We start from the raw sequence: 23,189 nt of genomic DNA, 5'->3' as shown, positions 1-23,189 counted from the left end.
AAATAAGAGAAGATAATGTAGTCGAGATCGATAAAAATAAAGCTAATCGGGCATGAGTAAGATGTGTTTAATTTTTGTATGTGGATGTAACTAATGGTGCTTGCAAACAACGATGTGCAACTGTGATGGTGAAAATTAATCAATTTTTCTGTTTTTTCTTTGTGTTTGATTAAACACGGGGACTAACCATCTTTGCAATTCATAATATATCTTGGTTGGGGTACCTGAAGAGATGAGCTTTGAAGCACAAAACATGATTGATCAGTAAGATTACAGTATTATTATTTTGAAGCACCAGAATTATCAGTAAGACTCGCAGATTTCTATTTGCTTGAGTAAAGATCAAATCAAGTGAGAGAGACATTAACTCCTCAATATATTTTTCTCTAGATTGAGTCTGACTGTCTAGTAGATTCTCTAGAAAGTATATTGGAGTTAGTTCATACAGATTGCTAATCAAAATATTGGGTGCGGTTGTTATACCCCCGCTTTTTCAATTGGTATCAGAGCAGGCAAACACGTTAAACCTTATAAGTTTGTGTTTTTCCGATCCTCAAAGTCTATCCCTATGAGAAATCTTTTTGGGTGGCTTTCTCATGGCATCTGTAACGCACACCAGAGTTCCATAAAGACTGCTCAGAGATTATTTTCAGACCGACAATCTCTCATGATAATCTTGTGCCATCTAGAATATCGGAAAATCTAGATGTGAAGAAACGGTCTAAAGGAAAAATTAAAAATTTCTCTAAAGAGAATCGTCAAAGAAAACATGATCAACGCTCAAAGGTATGGATGCTCACAAGAATTATTCTTAATCTCTTTGAGGAATACTATCATAAAGGATCGATTGACAAGGATCTATTTAGAGCGTTTGAAAATGTTTTAAAATTCTTAGAAAAGCTTAATTCCATAGAAGAATTGAATCGTTCTGATAGAAGTTTTGTACCAGTCTAATCATGTTCTAATAATGTACAAACTATTCCAACTACCAGCTCTCTTGAAGTTGATAAAAAGATTTCATGTAAGGTTGGTAAAGGAACCATTTATCAGAAAAGGTCAGCTCTATGTCATAAGAAAAAAGGACCAACGGATTCTGAGTTTTATCACTATGATTTTACTCCTAATTCTCGCCAGAAATGTCAACCAAAGAATTTGCATGAGAAATTCTCTTTATTCTACACCACCTGATTTCAGGAATGGCGTCACCCCATTTGTATATAACTTGAAATGGCGCAAGTAACTGGTTGACTTTGTTTGTGAATTTTTTTTCTTCTTGACAAAAGCTTTTCAAAAAGGTTTGTGCAGGTATTCCTTCTTCATACTGGTATTTTTATCCCAGTACGTGTACCTCTAAAAACCTACATTCCTTATGTGGGTCGCGGTTCGAGAACGGGTCCAAGCCCAACTGTGGGTATCAAAGAAATACGGATACGCCTACCCTTCTTCCTCCCTCATTTGTCCGCGTTCGTGAACTTTTAGGGTTCAATTTTTGGTCTCCATTAAAGCTTGTTGGAGAACAACTTGTAAAGGGATTTCTCAAGATAAAATTCATGTAAGTAATCTCTTTCCCACACCCGTATTTCCTTCTAGAATCATGAAGAATGTTAAGGGTTCAAAAGGTATTTCAAATAACCTAGGTTCTTCATCCTCATCAATTGATCTTCCTATTGAACATAATTCTATTAGGATTAGATTTGTGGATGAATCCTGTAGCAAAGTATTTCAAAATATTTCTTCTACTGGGTTTATTTTAGAAAAGAAATTGGATAATACTAGTGGGTATAAGGAGGATTTATCTTGTTTTGAAAAATTCAAGCTTGGAAACATATTTGATGGCCTTGGTGAAGGTTATGATACTCTTACTAGAATATTCTATGCCAACATTCATGATGTTGTTCTTGAGGACATGGAATTCAAGACCATGGTCAAGAGAAAAGGATTCTAGTGAATAGAGAATTAATTTCAAAGCTTACCAAAGTCCCTTTGGGTAATTTTCGTCTTCCTAGACCAAGCAATGAAAGACCTTCACATGAAACCATTTCAAAAGGTCTTTGTGGTAAAAGTGTTGTGTGGAATGGAGGAAAATTTCCTACTAATCAATTAGATTTTCCTCTAAAGTCTTTTGGAAAATTGGGTATTTCTAACCTTTGTCCTTTCACGGTTGAGAACTCTCGTTGGAGTCGTGAGTTTGCGGAATTGATCTATTACCTTGTGATGGAAACCAAAGGTCTTGACCTTTGTGGATTCATTATTTTTCAAATATTAGACATGACTTCCGTTGACAAGAAGTTAGGCTATCCATGCTTGATTGAGCGTATTTGTCGCAACTTCTCCATTGAACTCATTGGGAACTCCATTGGAACCCCCAAGCTATTTTCTTTTCTCTCTACTGTTGGTAGATTGTGTACATTCTCCTTTATCTAATGAATTTCTTCTCATTCGATCAAAAAGAAAAAACAATATTGGTATAATTCATGGTACTGGTAGTAGTATATGATGAAGAGATATCAACAGTTGCTGGTGAGCTTATTTTTTGTGTGTTTTTTGTTTCTTTTCATCCAATTTGTAACCTAGTTTGATTCATTATACTGAAATGATAACATTTATTTTTTGATTTGGCACTCTAGTTTATTTTATTTAACTTATTGGCATTTTTCACATATCTGGATGCTCCTGTTTTGTAATTCAAGCTTTTCAATAATAAGAAAACCTTCAGATTTCTCTACCTCGTCGTTTCAAGCTCCAATTTTGTGATGCTTCTCCGCATCTGTATTTGTTTTGACGGGAAGCATAATTTCCCGCCCCCTGTTACAGGATTTAAAATGAAATCTTGGAGTATTAAGCTCCTTAACAAATCTGGTAAATTATGATTGGGAAAGGACTGAAAACCTTTTGTGCGTCCCTTCTTTCGAGAGTGATCCGCAATTGAGTTTCATGTCCTCTTCTTGTGACTGCAAGTGAAGCTTAGCTACGATATCTGTATAACTAATAGAAGCTTCATTGTTTCCTGTAGAAAATTTTCAGGAACCGACTCAAGTGCTGCAATTGAGAAAGCTCAAAGTATGGAAAAATAACTACCAACTTGGTAGTGTCTTGGTGCAAGGCTAACTGCTTAATGGTTCAGAAGCTCAACCATTCAACCATTGAGATGTAATTCACTGATGCAGAGTTGCAGCTAAATTAGAGCCTAGCTTATTTGACCATATAGAACACGCTCTCCCTTATAGAACAATTCATTCGAGTATTCTGAATGTGATTCCAATATTTATATTTCCACCCCAGATAAAACATCGGTTCATCAAGAGGAAGTGAGGAACAAGGCCACAAGGGTATCTACAAATTGGAGGATCTACGGTAGGTTCAACGTACGAATAAAAAGAACTGCATCTGTTATTCTTAAGATGCACAAGATAGAAAGCAAGAGGGAGGAGTTTCATCACCACCACGTTGATGATAGTGTGTTCATCCTCATCGTGTCCTGCATTAAACTCATTAAATTATATATAAAAATAAAATCGTTGAAATTAATTAAACTCATTAAATTATATATAGCCGACCATGATTCTTCCCTACGGCATGTAGCATGCAGTTATCGACCTACTGGATTTATTCGAGAAAAACAGTTTAAAAAACCTAACATCTTTTTCTTTTCTTTTTTTCCTCCATTATATCTTATGATTGAACAAGTACCCCAAAATGATCGTGCAAAGATGATTCTTGACGAGTCGTGCAAGGATGATTCTTCTTCGATAGTGGAGAAGCAGTATTCATCAAGACTATGTTCCCCTTCCTTTCGCTGGTGAAACGGTTACATACATCTCCATAAACAAGGAGAGTTTTGTTGGGTTTTTTTCATGTTTTAGATGGAAATTTTTGTCGCAAATTCTACTGTTTTTTTAAAGTGGGAGTTTCCTCTCCCCCCTGCTATCAAACCCTAGAACCAAACCAAAACAGAGAAGAATCAAGGAAATCAACAATAAGGCATGCAATGCAGTTAACAGGATCAGCAGCTCCATATCTAAATTTCCGTCTTGTTTTATTAATCTTCCCTTGTTTTTCATTCTTACTTTTTTTATCTCTTTCTTCCTCTAATAATAACATCTTTTCAACTTTTACCCCTCTCACAAACTTTCTTTCAAACCTCTCATCACCATCATTAACTTATTCCGATAGTACTAGTGAATCGGTGTCGGATTCAACTCTGTTGAGAAATGAAGATATGAAAAAGAAAGAGTTGTTATTGCGGTCAAGAATTGCTGTGTGCTTAGTTGGTGGAGCAAGAAAATTCGAACTCACTGGACCGTCAATAGCAGAGAATATATTGAACGTTTACCCTAATGCAGATCTTTTCTTAAATTCTCCATTAGATAAAGACTCGTTCAAGTTTTCAATTTTCAAAGACATTGCTCCAAGAATCGCTTCGATTCGCATTTTTAAGCCGACTAAGTTAAACGAGACTGAGTCTCAACGGCGTGTCCTCACTGCATACGGTTCTCCTAACGGCATACAGGGTTTGCTTCAATACTTCAGCCTTGTAGAAGGTTGCTTGACATTGATCAACGCCTTCCAAATACAGAATAACTTTACCTACGACTGGATCGTCCGAACCCGAGTAGATGGTTACTGGAACGCCCCACTTGCCCCAGATAACTTCTTGCCAACTCATTACCTAGTCCCAGCAGGTTCAAGGTATAATGGATGCAACGACAGACTCGGAATCGGTAATCTCTACACTTCACAAATCGCACTATCTCGGCTCTCTTTGATACCACAACTAGACGCAGCAGGGTTTCGTCAACTCAACTCTGAGGCTTCTTTCAAAGCTCAACTCACTACACAAGGTGTAAAGTTCTTGGAAAACCGTCTTCCTTTTTGCATAGTAAGTGCTCGCAGGCTCGGGTTTCCACCGAATGGTCTCCCTGTTGCATCGATGTCGAGTCCAGGTCCACTCAGTGGGGCATATTGTAGACCATGTACACCTATTTGTGTTGGTCCATGCGCCGATGATATGATGGCGATTCTACCAAGTTGGAGCAGGATTGACGGGGAAAACGGAACACTTCAGTTCTGTGATGCTCATGGTGAGTGGGAATCCGGTTGGGAGAATAATTTCGACCGATTTGCAGGAGAGAAGCTCGCGCAGCTTAGGAAACGAGTTATCGAGTCGAAATTCGAAAAATGTGTGAACGATTTTGATGAGATGAAGAAACGGACTGTTAATTGGGATGCCCCAGCTGCTAAACAGATTTGTGGAATTGCTTCGAGACGTTAGTAAAGAAAACGCGCAAGTTGTAGTTGTTGGCAAGTAAGAGTTCTCTTCATCGTTTTCTTTTTTCTCGCTTTAACAATCGGGGTTATCGATGACTCTACGTAAGTAGTATTAGTATTTAATTTCTGAGTTATACATACATTATATGATGATGTTCTTAGGGTCGTCGACTCGTAGGCACCCATAATATTTTTGAAATTATACATACAAGTACAACCATTGGTATTTTATAATATTTGGAGCCCAAAGATTATCTTGGGCCTTGAATTCTTTTGAAAATGTAAAGATGAACGTAGGTTCTAGGTTGACTCTTTTTGAATCGCCCACCACTGCCGATTACCACCACCACCTCCGATTACCACCACCACCAACCTCCACCACCACTATATATATATAGCTTAATTTAAAACATTGACAAAGATATTCTCACAAACCCATTAAACTTGTCATTCATTTTTGGTTGAATAAATGAGAAGTAATCATTAAAATGAGTTGAAAATGGAAGTTGCGGAGAGGTTTAATGGAGGGTTTTTTTCAGAAAAAGTTCGGTTATCACGAATTAATTTTTTCTTAACCGAACTCAGAGTTCGGTTGATTCGCAAAAAAAATACTTTTAACCGAACTCCTTGTATTAGAACAACACAAGTCCATAAGTTCGGTTCCTTCGAAAAATAAGGATATCACCGAACTCTATCTAATTCGCCAAGAAATAAATTTCGCAGTAACCGAACGTTTGCCTAATTGCATATATGCATATATAAGCCCAGTTCGGTTGATTCGCAAAATATGTTGAAGTTTGCGAACCAACCGAACTTCTAACACTAGGTTACTTTTAACTGCGGTTCGGTTGGGAACTTGGTTGCGTTGAAGTTTGCGAACTAACCGAACACACAAGATGTACCCAAATAAATTTTTAAGTTCAAAGTTCGGTTACCTACCATTTTATCCTAGGTAACCGAACATTACATTGTACGACCAAAAACTCCATTAACGAGCGAGTTCAGTAACCCGCGTGTTTGGAAAACGTAACCGAACTACACTTTCAGGTGTGTTCGGTTACATGTTCTTGACATATGGTAACCGAACTGGCCCAAATCTACATAAAAAATTTCATTTTTTTTTGAAAGTTTGGAGCAATTCAACCAACATTATCTAAGTTTGAAGCATACCTGGGTACCAAATACCCTTCCTCCGGTTGTGGTTGGTAAAATCCATCGTTTTTCATGTTTTCCTTCTTCATCTTCTCTAACTTTACTCTCTCAATAATTCTACTTCTTTAAAAAAACATCTGATTTTTTAATCTCACTAATTATCTTTAACTTAATCATCTCACTAATCATTACACTAACTATTATTAACACTAACTAATCATCACCCAAAATTAATCAGGAGGGTAATTTAGGTATTAATATAAATTGTAGGATCAGAATCTCGCAATGACAATGTTTCAACGAAATTATCAATGACACATTACAACAGCGTCGCAGAACAATTTCAGAAATGATAAAATAAATGACGTCAGCTAAGATCACGAGAAAGATATGATAACCCTGCGAAAATTAAAGAGTTTGCGAAATTAACATCTGTAAGGTTGCGAGAAAGTCGCAAACCATACCCGAAAATAAGGGACAGATTAGCTGTCATTCACTATGTATTTCCTTATAAATAATCATTCGAATTGTAAAGAGAGGGGAGAGATCTTTTTTGAGTAAGAAACAAGTAAATAGGAGAGAGAAAGTTTAGAGCAGAGATCATTCTTGAGTTCTTTACCTCTTCTTGTAAGAACATCCAAAGATTAATCCATAAAAAATTAAGAATATAAACCTAAAATAAGTTTATTAATAATGAATTCACATGAAGAGTATAGTGTAGGATTTCCTTCAACTACATAATGGCGCTAGAAACAGGGACAAGTTGAAGATTATTCTAGAAAAGGGTAAAGATTGATATTGAGATTTGTGAAAATTTAAAGTGATTGATTAAGAATTTTTCATAATTTCTTGTAATACTGTTAGCATTGAAGAAATGGCTAGAAGAAGAAATACATCCGAACAACCGACTACTATTAGAAAAAGTAAAAGAATTGTCAGAAGAGAAAGAAGTGAAATGGGAGAATCTACTAGAATGAGAAATAATAGAGAAAATCAAATTCAACCGCCAATTCAACAAACACTAGTTCAAGAGAGGAATACAGATTATGACAGGGTGAGCATACACACTTGGCGATCAAATTCAGCAGAAGAAATAGAAGAAAATCAACAAAACAGAAATTATAGACAGGAAGAGAGAAATCAAGAAGGAGATGAAGGAATAATTCATGAAGGTGAGGAAATTGGAGCGTTAGAAACATTGAGACGAAGAATACATGAAGAAAGAAGAGCTGAAGCAGAAGAGCGTGCAAATTTAACAAGGAAAAATCACGAATTAAGGATGGAGAATATAAGACTACAGAATAGAAGATCAAGAAGTATTACAAAATCATATTCAAGATCGACTAGAAGAGAAATGAGGCGAAATTCACCCACAATCAATGCTGGAAACAATATTCAAGAAGAAATATCAAATCCTAATGAAGAATATCGCGAAAATAGAGAAAGAATTGATGATCGTTACGTTCCACAAAATGAAACTTTTGATGATGGGAAAATTGGAGGAAATCAAGAGAACGGGCAAAATAAGGGAAAAAATAACCAAGATGGCGAAGGAAATCAAGAGGAAGGAAGAAGAATTTTACATGTGACAGAAACTCAAAGAAATCAGCAGACAATTGAAGAAGAAATTGAAAGACATTATGATGAACAAGCACGTTTAATCTGCGAACGTGAAAGATTGAGAGCGGAAATGGAAGAACAAGAGCTTCAGGAGACAATTCGCCATAACAATCATGACAATCGAGAAAGAAGACGTACACAAAATCGGAATAACGATAATCTCAATGAGGAGTATGATAGAGTAAAAAGAATGGCTGAAAGACAGCGAATTGAATTAATAATAAATGAACAAAATTATGGAGGGGGAAATGAAAGACATCATCATTTGCGAATTCAAGATAGAGATGAGGAAGAAAATCGCAGAAGAAGACGAGATGAGGATAATGAAGAAGAGATGCAAAATTTCTCAAGAGAAGATAGACGTGAACGCAGAAGAAGAGAAGCAAAATTAAAGAGACCAATTGATCAAGATTCAGGTGTAAATAAACAAATCTTGAAAGAATTAGAAGAAATGAGAGGAATGCTAAATAACAGAGGAGAAGTAGGTAGAAGACAATTGGATGAAGCAATAGAAGAAGCTGCGAAAACTCCATTTACAAGGGAAGTACAATTAGGAGGAATACCACCGAAATGCAATTTTCCCGCATTAACCAGCATTTTTGATGGAACAACTTGTGCAATTCAACACATTAAAGCCTATGTGAGGTGCATGTTAGAATGGGAAAATCATGATGCGGTATTGTGCAAATATTTAGCATCCAGCTTAATAGGAAAAGCTTTAAAATGGTTTGAAGGTTTACCAAAGAATACAATAACCTCCTTCAATCATTTGTAGACTACATTCTTGGGAGCATATATAAGTAATAATTCCTCACGACCTGATATAGAAGATGTGTTTGGATTAAAACAAAGGATTGGCGAAAGTTTGAAACACTTGACTAAAAGATGGAGAACTATGTGTAGCGAAATGGATGGCCGTGTAGATGAGAGATATCTCATATTATCATTTATCAATGCTATGTTTGCAACAAACCTATTGTATGTCCAAATTTTCGGAGTCAAGAATACGATTACAATGACTGAATTGCGAGAACTTCAAGAAGAATACATTGCTCTAGAGGAAAGGCAAAATGAAATGGAATCATATCCAGTTGCGAACACCAGTTCACAAACAACGAATGCAAGCTTATTACCCAATCTAATAAACACAGTGGCGAATACTTCGCAGGTACAACAAGAGAAGGTGACAAGTAACAATCAGCAGAAATTGGTAGCTATGGGGAGCGGAGATCAAGAAGAGTATGAAAGAGAAAGAAATTTCTACAATCGTGGAGGAAATAACAAGATTCAAAGGCTCGATCAACCGCCAAGAAACTTATGGATCTCAAAGACAAAACTATAATAAAGAACAAGGAAGTCACAAGGTAATATGGGGAAAAATCAAGATGCCACCTCTAAATGCAATTGTGGAGAAGATATGGGAATCTATAATCTTGATGGACATACCAGAAACGATTGCAGAAATGTAAAAGAATTATTTTGAGAATGATATATCAAGGAAAACTAAACGACTTTCTGGTAGGGCATCCGCAATCTCAACTATTACCACCGCCACCAGAACATCACAAAGTGAATACGATGAAAAAGAAAGAAACATTCTTCATAGAAGTTGGTGCAAAAGCAAAAAATCTATTCTGTCACTCGACCGTACAATCATATAAGACAATTGAAGATTTTCATGATAATGTTTTGAGTAGAGTGTTCGCAAGAGATAATGATGGAAGAGAAATTATGAATATTGCGAAAATCTCGCCACTAGAGGAATGGCAGAAACATATCATTTCTTTTACTGCAGAAGAAATTCCCGAAGGAGAAGAGCAGTGCATGACAATCCATTGGTAATAAAATTAGAAATTAATCCAAAACCGAAAGAAGATGAGGATGATGAAGCTAAAGATTCATGGGCAATCAATAGAATTCTAGTCGATACTGGAAGCTCTGTGAACATCTTATTTTATCATACTTATAAAACCATGGGTGGAAGAGATGATGATCTTATACCATCAACATATAAGATATATGGTTTTAATGGTACTGCTAACAAGCCTAAAGGGGAGGTTACCATGCAAATTCCATTGAAGGGAATATCTTCTGAAATCTCATTCTGTGTCGTTGATGTAGAATCACCCTACAATGCGTTAATTGGTCGACCTTGGCTACATGGGATTCTAGGTGTAGCTTCAACTTTCCACCAATGCATCAAATTACCTCACCCCAATGGTGTAGGAATCATAAAGGGAGATTGGGTCGAAGGAAAGAGATGTTACAAAACTGAGATAGAATCTTGCGAAGGAAGAGCAAACAAGAAGGAAAACTGGCGACACAAAACCAAAGATGTACAAAGAAGTGAGAGGTTGATGGTGGATACAATCGAAAGGAAAGGAGAAGATATGTTGCGAAATTAATGCTAACTCAGAATAAAAATGATGAACATACCACTACCAAGGAAGCAGTAGCAGAAAATAATAAAGAAGCAGAGGATGGCAAAGGTAATAAAAACAAGAAATGTATGAATGATTAAGTTGTTGCGATAATCTCGCAATAAGTAAAATTGTCAAAAATACATTTGATTGAAAAACAAAATTGAGATTGCGAAATTCAGATACAATATAATAATTTGTGAGACTCTCGCAGAGATAATAAATTTTACAGAAAATAATCAGAGAAGAAAGACAAAAGAGAAAGAGGCGAACCTTTATGGCGTACACCCTAGTTCGCGAATACAATTTCGCAAGAGGCAAATGTAAGACCTAAAGTACGTCATATAAGGGGGTACCTATTGCATGACTCAGGGAAAGGCTACACCGCTACCGGAACCTGAATCATGTAGATTTGGGGTCAATGAAGCCCATCTGAGAGAGGCACCTTAGATTCTCAACTTAAGCATATGACTTAGGTTGGGCGACTAAGGTAATAAGGACTCTCCGAATGAGTGCAGATCTGATCAAGGCGCCGAGGTACACGGTTGAGTCAAGAGTGCCAGAGACGTTTGAAGCGTACTTTGCCATTCTTGACAAGTCTTGGCTTATACTGAACTTGGCCTGAAGAAAACCCCACTTAGGGTGCAGTCTCGTAACCATAAACCCTATAGGTAAAAGGGATAAGAGGCTGCGAAAACAACTGGTTGTTGTTAAGACTATATGGGAGGAGCTAACCTTGTATGGTAGATGTACGCCTCCTTGAAGGGGCAACCAGGGGGAAGATAAGGGTGGCACCCTCCATTAGGGAGATGATAAGTGTCTTAAGACGCAAATGTCATGAGGCTTCTTATTCACAAGGATATTAAGACATGTCATATTTGTGCAACAATCCTGAAGAGGCAATAATACAAAAGAAAAGGATAAGACGAGATCAATGGGTTTTCGCATGAAAGTGCGAAGACGTCCTGCGATTTCGTCGTAAGACGACAATGTCATGGGGCTTCGTTTTCGCAAGAATATTTAGGCCTGTCATATTGTCGCAACATTCCTGAAGAGGCCATAATACAAAAGAAAAAGTTAAGGCAAGATCAATGGGTTTTTGCATGAAAGTGCAAGGACGTCCTGCGACTTTGTCACAATGACAAGAGGTGGCATAATAAGACCTTTAATTAGGAAGGAAAAATAAGACCACACAGGAATGAGATTTTGAAAAGAAACAAAATTCACTTCGCAAAAGGTTGCGAAGTTATACAATAAGAAATTTTTTATGAAATCTCTCATTTGGATTCAAATAACAAAGGCAAGTATGGGAATGTATGAAATTAGAAAATGTTATTTGTCTCCATATAAGAGATTTACTCAAAAATTCAAGAATTAATGATTATATTGATTAACTGTATTGCAAAGAAGAATTGTTTTAATTTATGCAGGTCAAAATGAAAGAAACACAAACATACAGAAAGAAGAAATAAATGTACAAGTATTACAAAGAATCAAAGAAAGAAGTAAATACTATTTCTTGGTTAATCCTTCATTATCTTCATCAGACTTGTTTCATTCTTCATCTGCGTCATAATCTTCATCACCATCAGAACTTCCATCACTATCAGATTCTTCATCGTCATCTTCGCTATCAGAGATAATCAATTTGGGAGTATTTTGTGGGATTTCTTCCAAAAGACAAGGATAATCAGAATGTGGGATATTATGATCATCACAAACCATTTGGATAGTTTGATTGCGAAAACGCATAGCATCATTCTGAAAATTCGTAACAGTGATCTTGATTTGATTCTTTAATCTAGAATATTTGTCGTTGCGAGAAGAAAGATTCTTTGCGAGTTCCTCCTTTTCAGCTTCGAGTTCCTCAATCTTTTCGAGATATCTATTTTCAGAATCTTCGAGCAAAAGAAAATCAATTATTAACTTGATGAGAATTCATAAGAAACAAAAAATTAGTAAAGAAGAGCAGTTAGTAACCTTCTCTGTCAGAAATCATATCTCTAATCAAGGCTGTATGCTCAACTTGAAGACTAACATTTACACCTAAGTCTTTTCTAGCATCATCTAAGATTTTCGCAGCCCAAACAAATTCATTCTCACTACTTATAAGAAGACGAGAACGAATTTGATTTTCCCTTTCGCAGAGTTCGCTATTTTTGCGGTTAGCTTCATCTCATTCAAGTTGAACTTCAAGAAGAGCCTCTTAGAACCTCGCCAGAGCCTTGGCACCTTGATCAGAGATGCGATCCTTATCATCTATGAGACCACTAATTTTGGTTTTTAATTCATTGGTTTTCTCTTTAGAATCAAGAAGGAGACGGTTAAATCGATTTGCTAAGACGAAACTAGATCTGTGATCAATTTCTAAGAGGCGAAATTTAGATCTAAGATCATATAGAGAAAGAGAAGAAATTATATCATTTGAGAAGCTATTTAAGGAATTGTTAAGACGCTCAAGAAGGGTATCATTATCCAAGGCATTAGGAAATGAGCGAAGAATGGTAGCCTCATCAGAAAGACCATAAATGTCTGCAAAAAGGATCGTTTAAATAAGATAAAACAACATGATGAATGAATAAAGAGAAAAGAGAAAAGTAACATACCGTAAAGCTGATTATTAGCTTGCTTAAGACTAGAAATTTTGTTCTTATACGAAGAAGAATCAATTTCTAATTGTCTATTTTTCTCGCGAAGACCTTTAACTTCAGCTTCCAATTCTTCATTCTTTTTGCAAAATTGAAGATTCTTCTTTTCAAGATTTTCGCGTCTTCTCTCTAGATCTGAGGCAACAGCAAAAGAAGCTTTTCCATCCTGCGAAAAGATATAAAAAATATTAATGTAGAAAGAAGTTTTGAATTATAACAATGAAGAAGTAAAAGGATAAAAATATACCAGACTATTGAGAGAATGCAAAAAATCGGGAGTCACTGATCTACAAACCCACGAAGAGAGCTATCATCATCCAGTAAAGGAACATCGCAAAGGGTAGCGAGAGCTTTGCAGGTATCTGCGAATTGGCTATCTCCCATTCCTTGTAGAGAATCAGAAAAGAGACCAGATAACTTAGCCATAGAAGATTCAGGTGGAGAATCTTCACTTGCAGCAATATCATCGTTGTCCTCATCACCCTTATCACTTTCAGAATTTTCATGAGGAGGGATATTTGAATGGAAAGAAGAAAGAACTTTCCTTTTCTTTGGAGGAGGACCAGTTGATTTTTCCCTGCGAAGAGCACCTTTACCTTTATCACCAATCTTCGCAACATCAGCAGATTCTTCTACTTCATCAATAATCTTCACACACAGATATAAATAATAAATGGAAGCATGGAACTAACAGTACTATTTAAAATCATAAGGGAAAATTTCTTACCTCATCTGTGTATGAGCGAAGAGCTAATAGAGTACTAGATTTCCCAGTCCTGTTATAACTATCTTTCAGTTTTTGGATCTGTGGAATGTCGCAAGAGTTAGCGAACAGAATAGAAAATATCAATAAAGAAATATAAAATGAGTTAAAGGGGAAAAACATACCTCTTTCTCCTTCTCAGACCAAGAGAAAACCCAAGGTTGATAAGCAGCGAGATTCGCAGGAAGAATATTTGACCCAGCAATGTAGGGTCCTTTTAGCATTAAAGCAAAAACACACCATTTATCATCTTTGGATTGGTGAGGAGTTGTTTTTTTACCAGAATGCCAATCAATATATTGCATAAGAATTTTGGCTTCATCAATGTTATCTTTCCTTTTTAAGCGAATACCCCAGCGAGTATTCTCTTTCTTCATGGAGATAAGTTCATAGTTCTCAAAGAAATTCGCTATTGTATACTTCTCAACAACTATCTCTAGGTTTGCGAATTTTGGATCCCTAAGTTATTTGGAATACATAGATCCACTACTAGCACCACGATTAACGAACTCTAGCATCAGACGGATGCAGTCCCCACTCAGTTGGAAGATGGCTCGCGAAAGTCCCAAATGAGCGAGAATTTCATAAAATAAAGAAAGATCGGGGTTATAAAGAGGAATAGGGAGACCTGCGAGAATATCACCTAGCGAAATTATGATTGATTGATCATCACAATATTGATCAAAGAAAAGCTTGACAGAAAGAATTGATTTGGCATTCTCACCAGGAATGGTAGAGAGTGTGAAACCTTTATCAGCAAGATCTTTTTGGACGACTTGTAAATTCTTCTCATATCTATGACCACTTGGAGCCATGTTTGAATATAGAGTATGGTAATGTATATAAAGTAAAAGGGTTGAAGGAAGAAAAAATTACAGCAGCAGAATTTGCAGAAGAATAACATAGTTGCAGAGATGAGAGAATAAAAATAGAAGAGAAAGTAAAAAGAAAATTGGAAAAAGGGGGGAAGATGAGTATATAAAGGAGATTTTTTACTCGAAGAAATAAACACCATTAAGACGAAAAAACGTGAGCGGTTGAAAAGCAGCGGTTACAGAAGACGTGTCAAGAAATAAATGGAAGAGAGAATACGTGTGATAAATGTAGAATACGAAAAGATGAACAGCTGCGGCATTTCTCACATCATTCTCTACTTTGTAGAGAAGATATGAGAAGAGGCAAGATGTAGGATCAGAATCTCGCAATGACAATGTTTCAGCTAAATTATCAATGACACATTACAACACCGTCGCAGAACAATTTCAGAAATGATAAAATAAATGACGTCAGCTAAGATCACGAGAAAGATATGATAACCCTGCGAAAATTAGAGAGTTTGCGAAATTAACATCTGTAAGGTTGCGAGAATGTCGCAAACCATACCCGAAAATAAGGGACAGATTAGCTGTCATCCACTATGTATTTCCTTATAAATAGTCATTGGAATTGTAAAGAGATGGGGGATCTTTTTTGAGTAAGAAACAAGTAAATAGGAGAGAGAAAGTTTAGAGAAGAGATCATTCTTGAGTTCTTTATCTTTTCTTGTAAGAACATCCAGAGATTAATCAATAAAATTAAGAATATAAACCTAAAATGAGTTGATTAATAATGAAATCACATGAAGAGTGTAGTGTAGGATTTCCTGCAACTACATAAATATCTAGATAAGGGGTGACCTAGGTTTACTTATAATGTCTTTACCCAAAATAAAACCATGATCCAAAAAAAAACCATGGTCCGCAAAAAATCGTTCTTTTCTAATTGGCTTTTGATTGAGCAGTTCATATTCAGCTTAATTTTGCGTATGTGCAAGCACTATTACAACCGTCCATGGGAAACTCAACACCCACTTGCTAGGCAACGTAAAACCATGTTGTGGATTACCTTAATATGGAGGGAGACCCACCTTTTATGTATGCAAAGTGTTCACGTTACATAAACATGTAGATACTAGTACGTGACTTCTGCTAATATTGGAACTAGACAGGTTTGCAAACGGCTGACAGTTCGCGAAGTCATATCACTAGAGTTTGCGAATCTTGTCATTTTGCGAAAGCCATATTGTTGGGGTTTGCAAATCGGGTTTGCGGACTCTGGATCTGACTCACTAAGGTTCGAGTAAGAAAATATGTTTGTTTTGTGAGTCAGACCTGACTCAGCTGACTGAATCTTTTTTGGACAAAAGATGTCCTTGTGCACATTTTATATCATAAACATTTACCACTATTAAAACATCACAAATTATTCCATTGCACTCTAAGCAACCTTGTTTTGATGGAATTAAACATATTAGACATTACAAAACAATACATCTGAAGATTTAATTCTTACAAACATAAAATACAAAGGAGACTAGCTATCTCATCACGTAAATTGTTCATTTTCTTCCGTTTCCGCTTCCACTTCCACCTACGTGTCATTCATATCAAATTTCTCGTTCTCATATTCTTTAAATACCAATCATCCAATGCATTATGACGTAGAAATTTATGTATTGACATGCATTATGCCTTCTTACTCCGTCTCAAATGAGTAAAAAGGCATTTTACTTAAGACGGGAAATCTTACTTTCAATACCCCGAATGCTCTCTCAATCACATTCCTCAATCGACCATGGGCTTGATTAAACTTCTCTTCTTTTGTCGTTGGAGGTACTCTTCGGTAATCACTTGTCTAATATCTTATGTTGCGGTACGGACACATAAACCCCATCGTATGAGAATACACAACATCACATATATAGTATTTGTCTACAAATGTTCAACAAAAATATTATGAAGTCATGATAATGAAACTGCAGCAAGAGGAAACATATATACTAATTCAAGGTAAGGAAATAAAAATGAAACTGAAGCGTAAATCAATAAGGTATGACATGTTGAATGACCAAAGTGTAAATCAAGAATCCCTGTCAATTACATTGAGCAATATTATGTGGCAAAAGAGGGGAACTAGGACTTCACACCCTCATATTAGAGCAAATGAGTCTCTTATGTGCTTCTGATATGGGCATGAGAGTGTTTCTTCCTAAACACACAATTATGATTTTAACTTACTCATGGCATCACTCGGGTTGATCAGAGAAAGGCAGGGGAAGTAGATGTTCCAACATTCCAGTGGCTAATGTAATGTTTACTGAATTCAAACTAGGGTCTCCAGATTTCAATTGTCACAAATACTAAACACCACAATATTGATATTGAAAATTCAATAACACAATAATGCCTACACAGATATGAATAAAGGAAGCTGAAAAGTGCACTAGATGGACAAGACCCTATACCCTATACTTTTACTTTGACTGGTGAAATTTTCCAAAGCTCTGAATTGCTAGCAATGTTTATCTTTTCAAGTCGAGACTAAAATTTCTTTTACATAAAGTTAAAGAATGGAACCAGGACTTCACACCTTCATCACAAAAAAAAACAAGTGCAGTGTAAGAGGTGAACTATTAAGTTTTCTCCACTGTACCAACCAACCAACTAATGTAGCCATAGAATATGCATTGTAATCTCCTACAGGTAAAGCTATTGACTTATGAGGATAACCAACATTACTTTCTCACGCTGAGCATCACTATTGGCTTTCTCATCTTCTTTCTTCTCCATAGAGAACTACTGTACAGTAAAACAAATACAAGGCGTGGGTAATTTGTAACAAAAGTGTGCTAACTACTGCGAATTACCAAACAAAGTAAATTACCACTAAGCATGATCTCTATGCATTTGATATATACGGGTTTAAAATTAAGATAGAGGCAAACTACATTTTAGAGAGTGCTGGCTAACAAAGTATCTGTTTTTTTTTTTTTTATGGATGAAATCTTAAAATGGCAAATCAATCTTAAACAAAGAAAGTTCACAAGAAAACGTAAAGGTGGCACAAATGAAAAGTTTAAATAATTATTTGCAACATACCAGTAGAAATGTAGAAGATTTTACGTCTATACTACCGAAACTGAATTGAAAGAGTAGTACCTGTTTTAGAATAACTGAGTGTCTAATGAACTAATGCTACTACCTGCACCATACAAAAATAATGATCATTAATCCAGATAAGGCAGGAACGAAGAAAAAAATCTTTGATATCAAAAAGTAAAAGCAATGGTTGACAACATGTCGTTACGGCCTGTCAGTCCTCATTACCTTCCTCATATCGGAATTGCTAAGTTGGGAGTATTTGGGTGTACACGACAACATGCATAATATTCTATTTTATGTATTCCTCGGAAAATATAGGTGCCGGGCCACTTACTTTAATATAAAGCGTCGAGGAACATTGCAGCAACTAATTAAAATTTTATATATTGAAAGGAATATTGAACCTAAGTGCAGTGTTTCAAGATCTATGGACCAGGAAGAGAGTGAAGATGCCGCTATCAAGCATAGATATATATATACTAGGTATCTCCCCGGCCTACGGCCCGGGCTCAACCTTTTAGAGTTCTGTTTATTGTTTGGTCGGTCGGCCAGTGCCTTCCCATATTTTAGTCCATCTATAATAGTCGGAAGTATATTTAGTTAGTCCGGTCAATACCACAACGGTCCTGATATTTAGTTGGTCGTGTCATATTATACCGTGTTAGTTAGTCGGGTCACAATAGTGTGTTCAATTAGGTGGGTCATAGTAGCCGGATGGGGCCGGGGTCTAAAGCCCCAACCGTGGATTAGAAAATTTAAAGGCAAATATGATATCCGCATTAAAATTAGCCGTGATTAGGTAAAATCAATAGAGTCTTCAAATTAATATTTGTTTTTTTTGTAAAATCAGAAAGGATATTTATAGTCAGTGCATGAAAACTTTTAAGGAAACCGACACGCATTAGGAAATGTTGATTCGAGTCACATAAAGAAATGTTGAGTCTCGTTTTGCACCGGGCCGGGGCATTATCCCTGCCGTCTAAAACAAAATATTAAAAGAAGATCATCTCACGAACCTACGGACGTAAATATCTCTCAAAATTATATGTCTAAAACGAACGGATGGATAGAAATCTCGCCAACTATCTTTCCCAGCCGTCGGATTGCCGAAATCAAGGACCATCTATTACCCAAGACAGACATCACTTCTTTTTATAACATCCTTATTATTACTTCAAAGTCATATATTCTTATATCGTGACATCAATCCCGAACGTCCAAAATAATAAAATCCCCGTCATATATACAACGGACGGATGTACATTTCGCGAACTAACGGTCCAAGCGGCAGAATGGCCAAGTGTTTGGATCTGTCCCAAGGCTAATTTGTAATATGCGTGAATCTAATATCTCTATACATGGTTCTAAAATTGTACATAGAATATTAGTAAACTACACCGAGTTTGTTTGTCCATTTTGTTGTACAACTTTGTCTCTATTCAACAATTTGTACATTTGCATCCTCAAAGTCTGATTGACCGAATCAAACTTTTAGGTTGTTCATTTTTTAATGTTTTTGGGAAAGGTTTTATGCTTGCTCCTCGTGCTTTCTTTAAATTGAAAATTAAATTATGTCATTGGGTATTTAATTTGTAAGAGATGATTTCATGGGGTGCTATTCGTGTTTTTGAGTTCGTGTCTATTTGGTAACATTTTCTTTTTGCTTTGTCTTAATTTGCTGCGAAAGGAAGAGAATGAAGCACCAGGTTGCACCCGGGTGAAGCTTCCTGTCCAATAACTTTCTCCAATTCCTTACTTTACCTTGCCATAACTTAGTTAGTTTAACTTGATACCTAGTACATATATAGATATTGTGATATTGTGCTAATGTCCTACGGCTGTATACATTTTTTTTTGAAAAAAAAAATTGCGAAATTTTTGCATTGGTTTCCTTTCTTGTTTTTTGTTTTCCCTTGTAGATGAAACGTAAGTATCTCTCAAAACGTAGTCAGATAAGGAAATTTGAATATATCCCTCTCCCATATTTTTATTAGGAAACGTAGTTAACGTGGTATTTTTTTCCCGATATATAATGGTCAAGGAATCTTATTATGGAAACATAACCAAATTCGGAAATCGCACAATCCGACGGACGCCTATATACAACATATAACGAACCGATCCGCGCCGTGGGATTACGAAAACGATGGTCGGATTTATAAGACTACACACCACTTCTTTTTATAATATAGATATATATATATATATATTTTTTTCGCTGAATCTCCAATAGATATATTAATGCTAGGGCTATCAAGGCACATCGCTATGTGATCTATTTTCATGGTGCACGTAAATTTAAACAAAAAGAGAAGATTATTTGGAAACCTATTGAAGAACATTACATAGAAAAAATATGAAGATTCTCTTTTTGTCCAACACTTAAAGAGCATCTTCAACCTTCTTTACGACATTTGCAAGGAGAGACCTAAAACCAGACTCCAACAATCCTTAGTCAAATAAAGGCTCCACTCCACCTTAAAATATGGATCAGATAGATGGTATACAAACTGTTCACCTTAAAATAAAGGCTCCACTCCACTAGATTTTCAACCAATCCACTAGCTTAATCGAAATGTTGTGTTTCTGAACCACTTTTGAGTTTTAAGCAGTATCCTACCTATAAAAATTTACTAACACTTGATGTAAGATGAATCAGTTGGAGATGGAAAACATGATGCGGCAATTTAAGCAGTATACCATATCTACTTTTGGTTTCTTTTAAAAGTAGTACAATCTTACACTACAAGAAAATGGGCATTTAGTGACAAATGTTTTTACATCAAAGAGTTTTTTTGTCATCAAACATATTCACGTGTGACAAATTGAAAATTTGTTAGTATAAATATTCTTTTTGCGGCAAAAAAACTATGTCGTCTTTAGATTTGTCATCGAAATTATGGATGACAACAAAAACTTGTCGCAATTCCCTCTGTCGCCAATGATTTGTTCAGCGAGAATTTTGCGAGTCACGAATTTTATTTATACTGATGATAATAGATACCCGTCGCAGAAAACATAATTTGTCACCACTATTTTGTTTTCTCGTTAAATATATATATGCGGTGACAATAGGCAACGGTCGTTGGTAACTTTTAACTGCGACGAGACGAAACTTTGTCGCCATAGTGTTTTGGCGTCTAAAATACTTCGCCACGATATAAATTTTATGCGAGAAATTAAACGTCAATGTTATAGTGATTTTTTTGCCGCAAACAAAAATAGTTCCAAAAATATATATTTATAGTGACCATATTTTAAACACAACAAAAAATTTCTGGTGACTAAATAATTTGTTGTTAGGATTACTTATACATCGGAGACAAAAAATAGTTGTCAGTGAAATATGGATTTACAACCAAAAAATTTTAGACATTAAAAAATATATGGGTGACATATAATATGAGTTTGTCGATCTTCGTTCCTAGCATTTCTTTACCAATTGAGCAGAAGTCACCTCCTGTGAATAATAAAGACACTGCACAAAAATTTGAGTATTTTGTTCAGCTAGTTTTACTTAAACTGATCTATACCTATATTACTTGCACCAAATAACATTTTTTACTTCACTAACAAAATATAAATCCTTCAAATGAAGTTGGTAGCTGGTCGTTTAAATGTTTTCAATGGTCCAAAAGTCCAGATGTGCTTGGTATTCACACAAAGCCACAAATTATATATACGAAATCCCAATAAACTCATAAACCAATTGAAAAATAAGATTATAAAAATAATTTAATCAAAATAATAATAACACAAAGCCATAGCCATAAATTAATTCATTGGTTCGAGCAAAAATTAGCATTAGAATAAATATCTACTGAGTTTCAAGTAACTAGAAATGAATATTAAGTTTCAAGTAAAATAACCGTAACGAATTAGTACTCTAGATACGAGTCATCATTTTCTGGCACAATATCCTCAGGCTCTACCACATCATTGTTGTAGTTAAATAATGTTTCGACTTCTTCTTCCTCCTCCTCATCGTCATCTTCAACTAGAACAAGATTTGCATCCAACATTTCGAGTTCAACATCATCATTTCTATGAAGTACAGTCTCCCCATTATCATCTTCTTGAACGGTGGATAAAAGCAACGGACCCTCTTTCTTCTGGTGATATGCATCTTCCTCATCAATAGTTTCTTCTGTTTTTGGTTGTGCTTCCTTGATATCCATTTCAGGAACATCCCGTATATGCCTATGATGCATTTTTTGAGCCACTTTCCAATTTTCTCCATGCTTGTAGTCATCAAGGTAGAAAACCTGTTACACTTGTGATGCAAGAATGAAAGGTTCACTCTTTTACCACAATGTACTAGTATTTATACATGTCAACTCATAATCCTTTCGAATTCCCGTCCTTCCAGGAGTTATATCAAACCAATCACATTTAAATAACACAACTCGGTAGCTATACAAAAAGTTTATCTCAATAACATCCTGCAAGATACCAAAGAATTCAGTTGGCTTACTGTTGTGTACCCCATTTACTACCAATCCGCTATTCTGGGTCGTTCGACGAAGTTCACGTTCTTTGGTATGGAATCGAACTCCATAATAGATACAAGCAGGATATGATTTTGCGCGAGATTCAACTCCCTGTGCTAACGAATGAAATTCATCAGTAGCCCCAGGAAACTTTTCATAGTGCAATTTTCCAATCTGTACATTTTCAGAAAAAACCAATAACGATATAGGATTGTTAGAACAATGACGAAAAAATTAGACTAATTGTATTACAATAATGATATAGGATTTTTAATAGTAAAAATTAATTGCTTACCCGCTTTCGAAACCATTCAGGAAATAGTTTTCGATGCCTCTGTGGCAAGTTGTCATTTGATTCCGCTTTCAGCTCATTCAAATGTTCACTGTATTGTCAAAGACAAATAAGACAACTTTTTGATGCCAAGGAAAATATTTAGTGTACTACAAAAACAACAACAATTATCAGATGATAGGATGAGGCACTTACTCCATATAAGGTCGCACCTCGTCACAATTATCGAGTATAAACCAATGTATTTGTTCTCGTTCTTCTAGGGTCAGTGATTTTATAACTTTTTCACCAAAGGGACGAACCTTCTGAGCAAACACAGACAGTTTTCCCTTGGGTCGTTGACCATCATTTGATGTATCATCATTTCGGTCTGGGCGATTAAATTTAGTTTCAATCCCATGTAAATACAATGAGAAAAATGTCAAAGCTTCATTAATAATGTAAGCTTCTGCTATTGAACCTTCTGGTCGTGCTTTATTGTTCACGTAACGCTTAAGTGTCCCGAGGTACCTAGATAAAAAAACAACTCTTCAAACAGTACTTGCATTTGGAGAAAGACACAAGCATATATAAACAAAATAAACTCATTTAAAGTATACGTGGTAAAAGTTAAACA

At 35.8% G+C, this 23,189-nt stretch overlaps 1 protein-coding gene and 1 long non-coding RNA gene across 2 annotated transcripts; one reads left to right on the top strand and one right to left on the bottom strand.

Annotated features, from left to right (window-relative positions):
- The first annotated feature begins 3,817 nt into the window (after positions 1 to 3,817).
- Positions 3,818 to 5,444, top strand: LOC113278122. Its single transcript, XM_026527047.1, has one exon. It carries the CDS (start codon positions 3,989 to 3,991, stop codon positions 5,270 to 5,272), a length of 1,284 nt encoding a protein of 427 aa, XP_026382832.1. The 5' UTR covers positions 3,818 to 3,988; the 3' UTR covers positions 5,273 to 5,444.
- A 16,980-nt stretch (positions 5,445 to 22,424) lies between these two features.
- On the bottom strand, positions 22,425 to 22,819 carry LOC113284653. The gene is made up of 3 exons (XR_003328294.1): positions 22,769 to 22,819; positions 22,577 to 22,664; positions 22,425 to 22,455 (listed from the first exon to the last, which is right to left on the bottom strand). It is a non-coding gene; the product is annotated as an uncharacterized LOC113284653 (long non-coding RNA).
- Between the last annotated feature and the right edge of the window lie 370 nt (positions 22,820 to 23,189).

Source organism: Papaver somniferum, chromosome 5 (assembly GCF_003573695.1).
Source record: "Papaver somniferum cultivar HN1 chromosome 5, ASM357369v1, whole genome shotgun sequence".
NCBI lineage: Eukaryota > Viridiplantae > Streptophyta > Magnoliopsida > Ranunculales > Papaveraceae > Papaver > Papaver somniferum.
This window is presented reverse-complemented; position numbering and strand designations above follow the sequence as displayed.

Excerpts from the sequence above, each read along its gene's own strand:
- LOC113278122 (XM_026527047.1), top strand. The coding sequence starts at position 3,989 with ATGCAGTTAACAGGATCAGCAGCTCCATATCTAAATTTCCGTCTTGTT.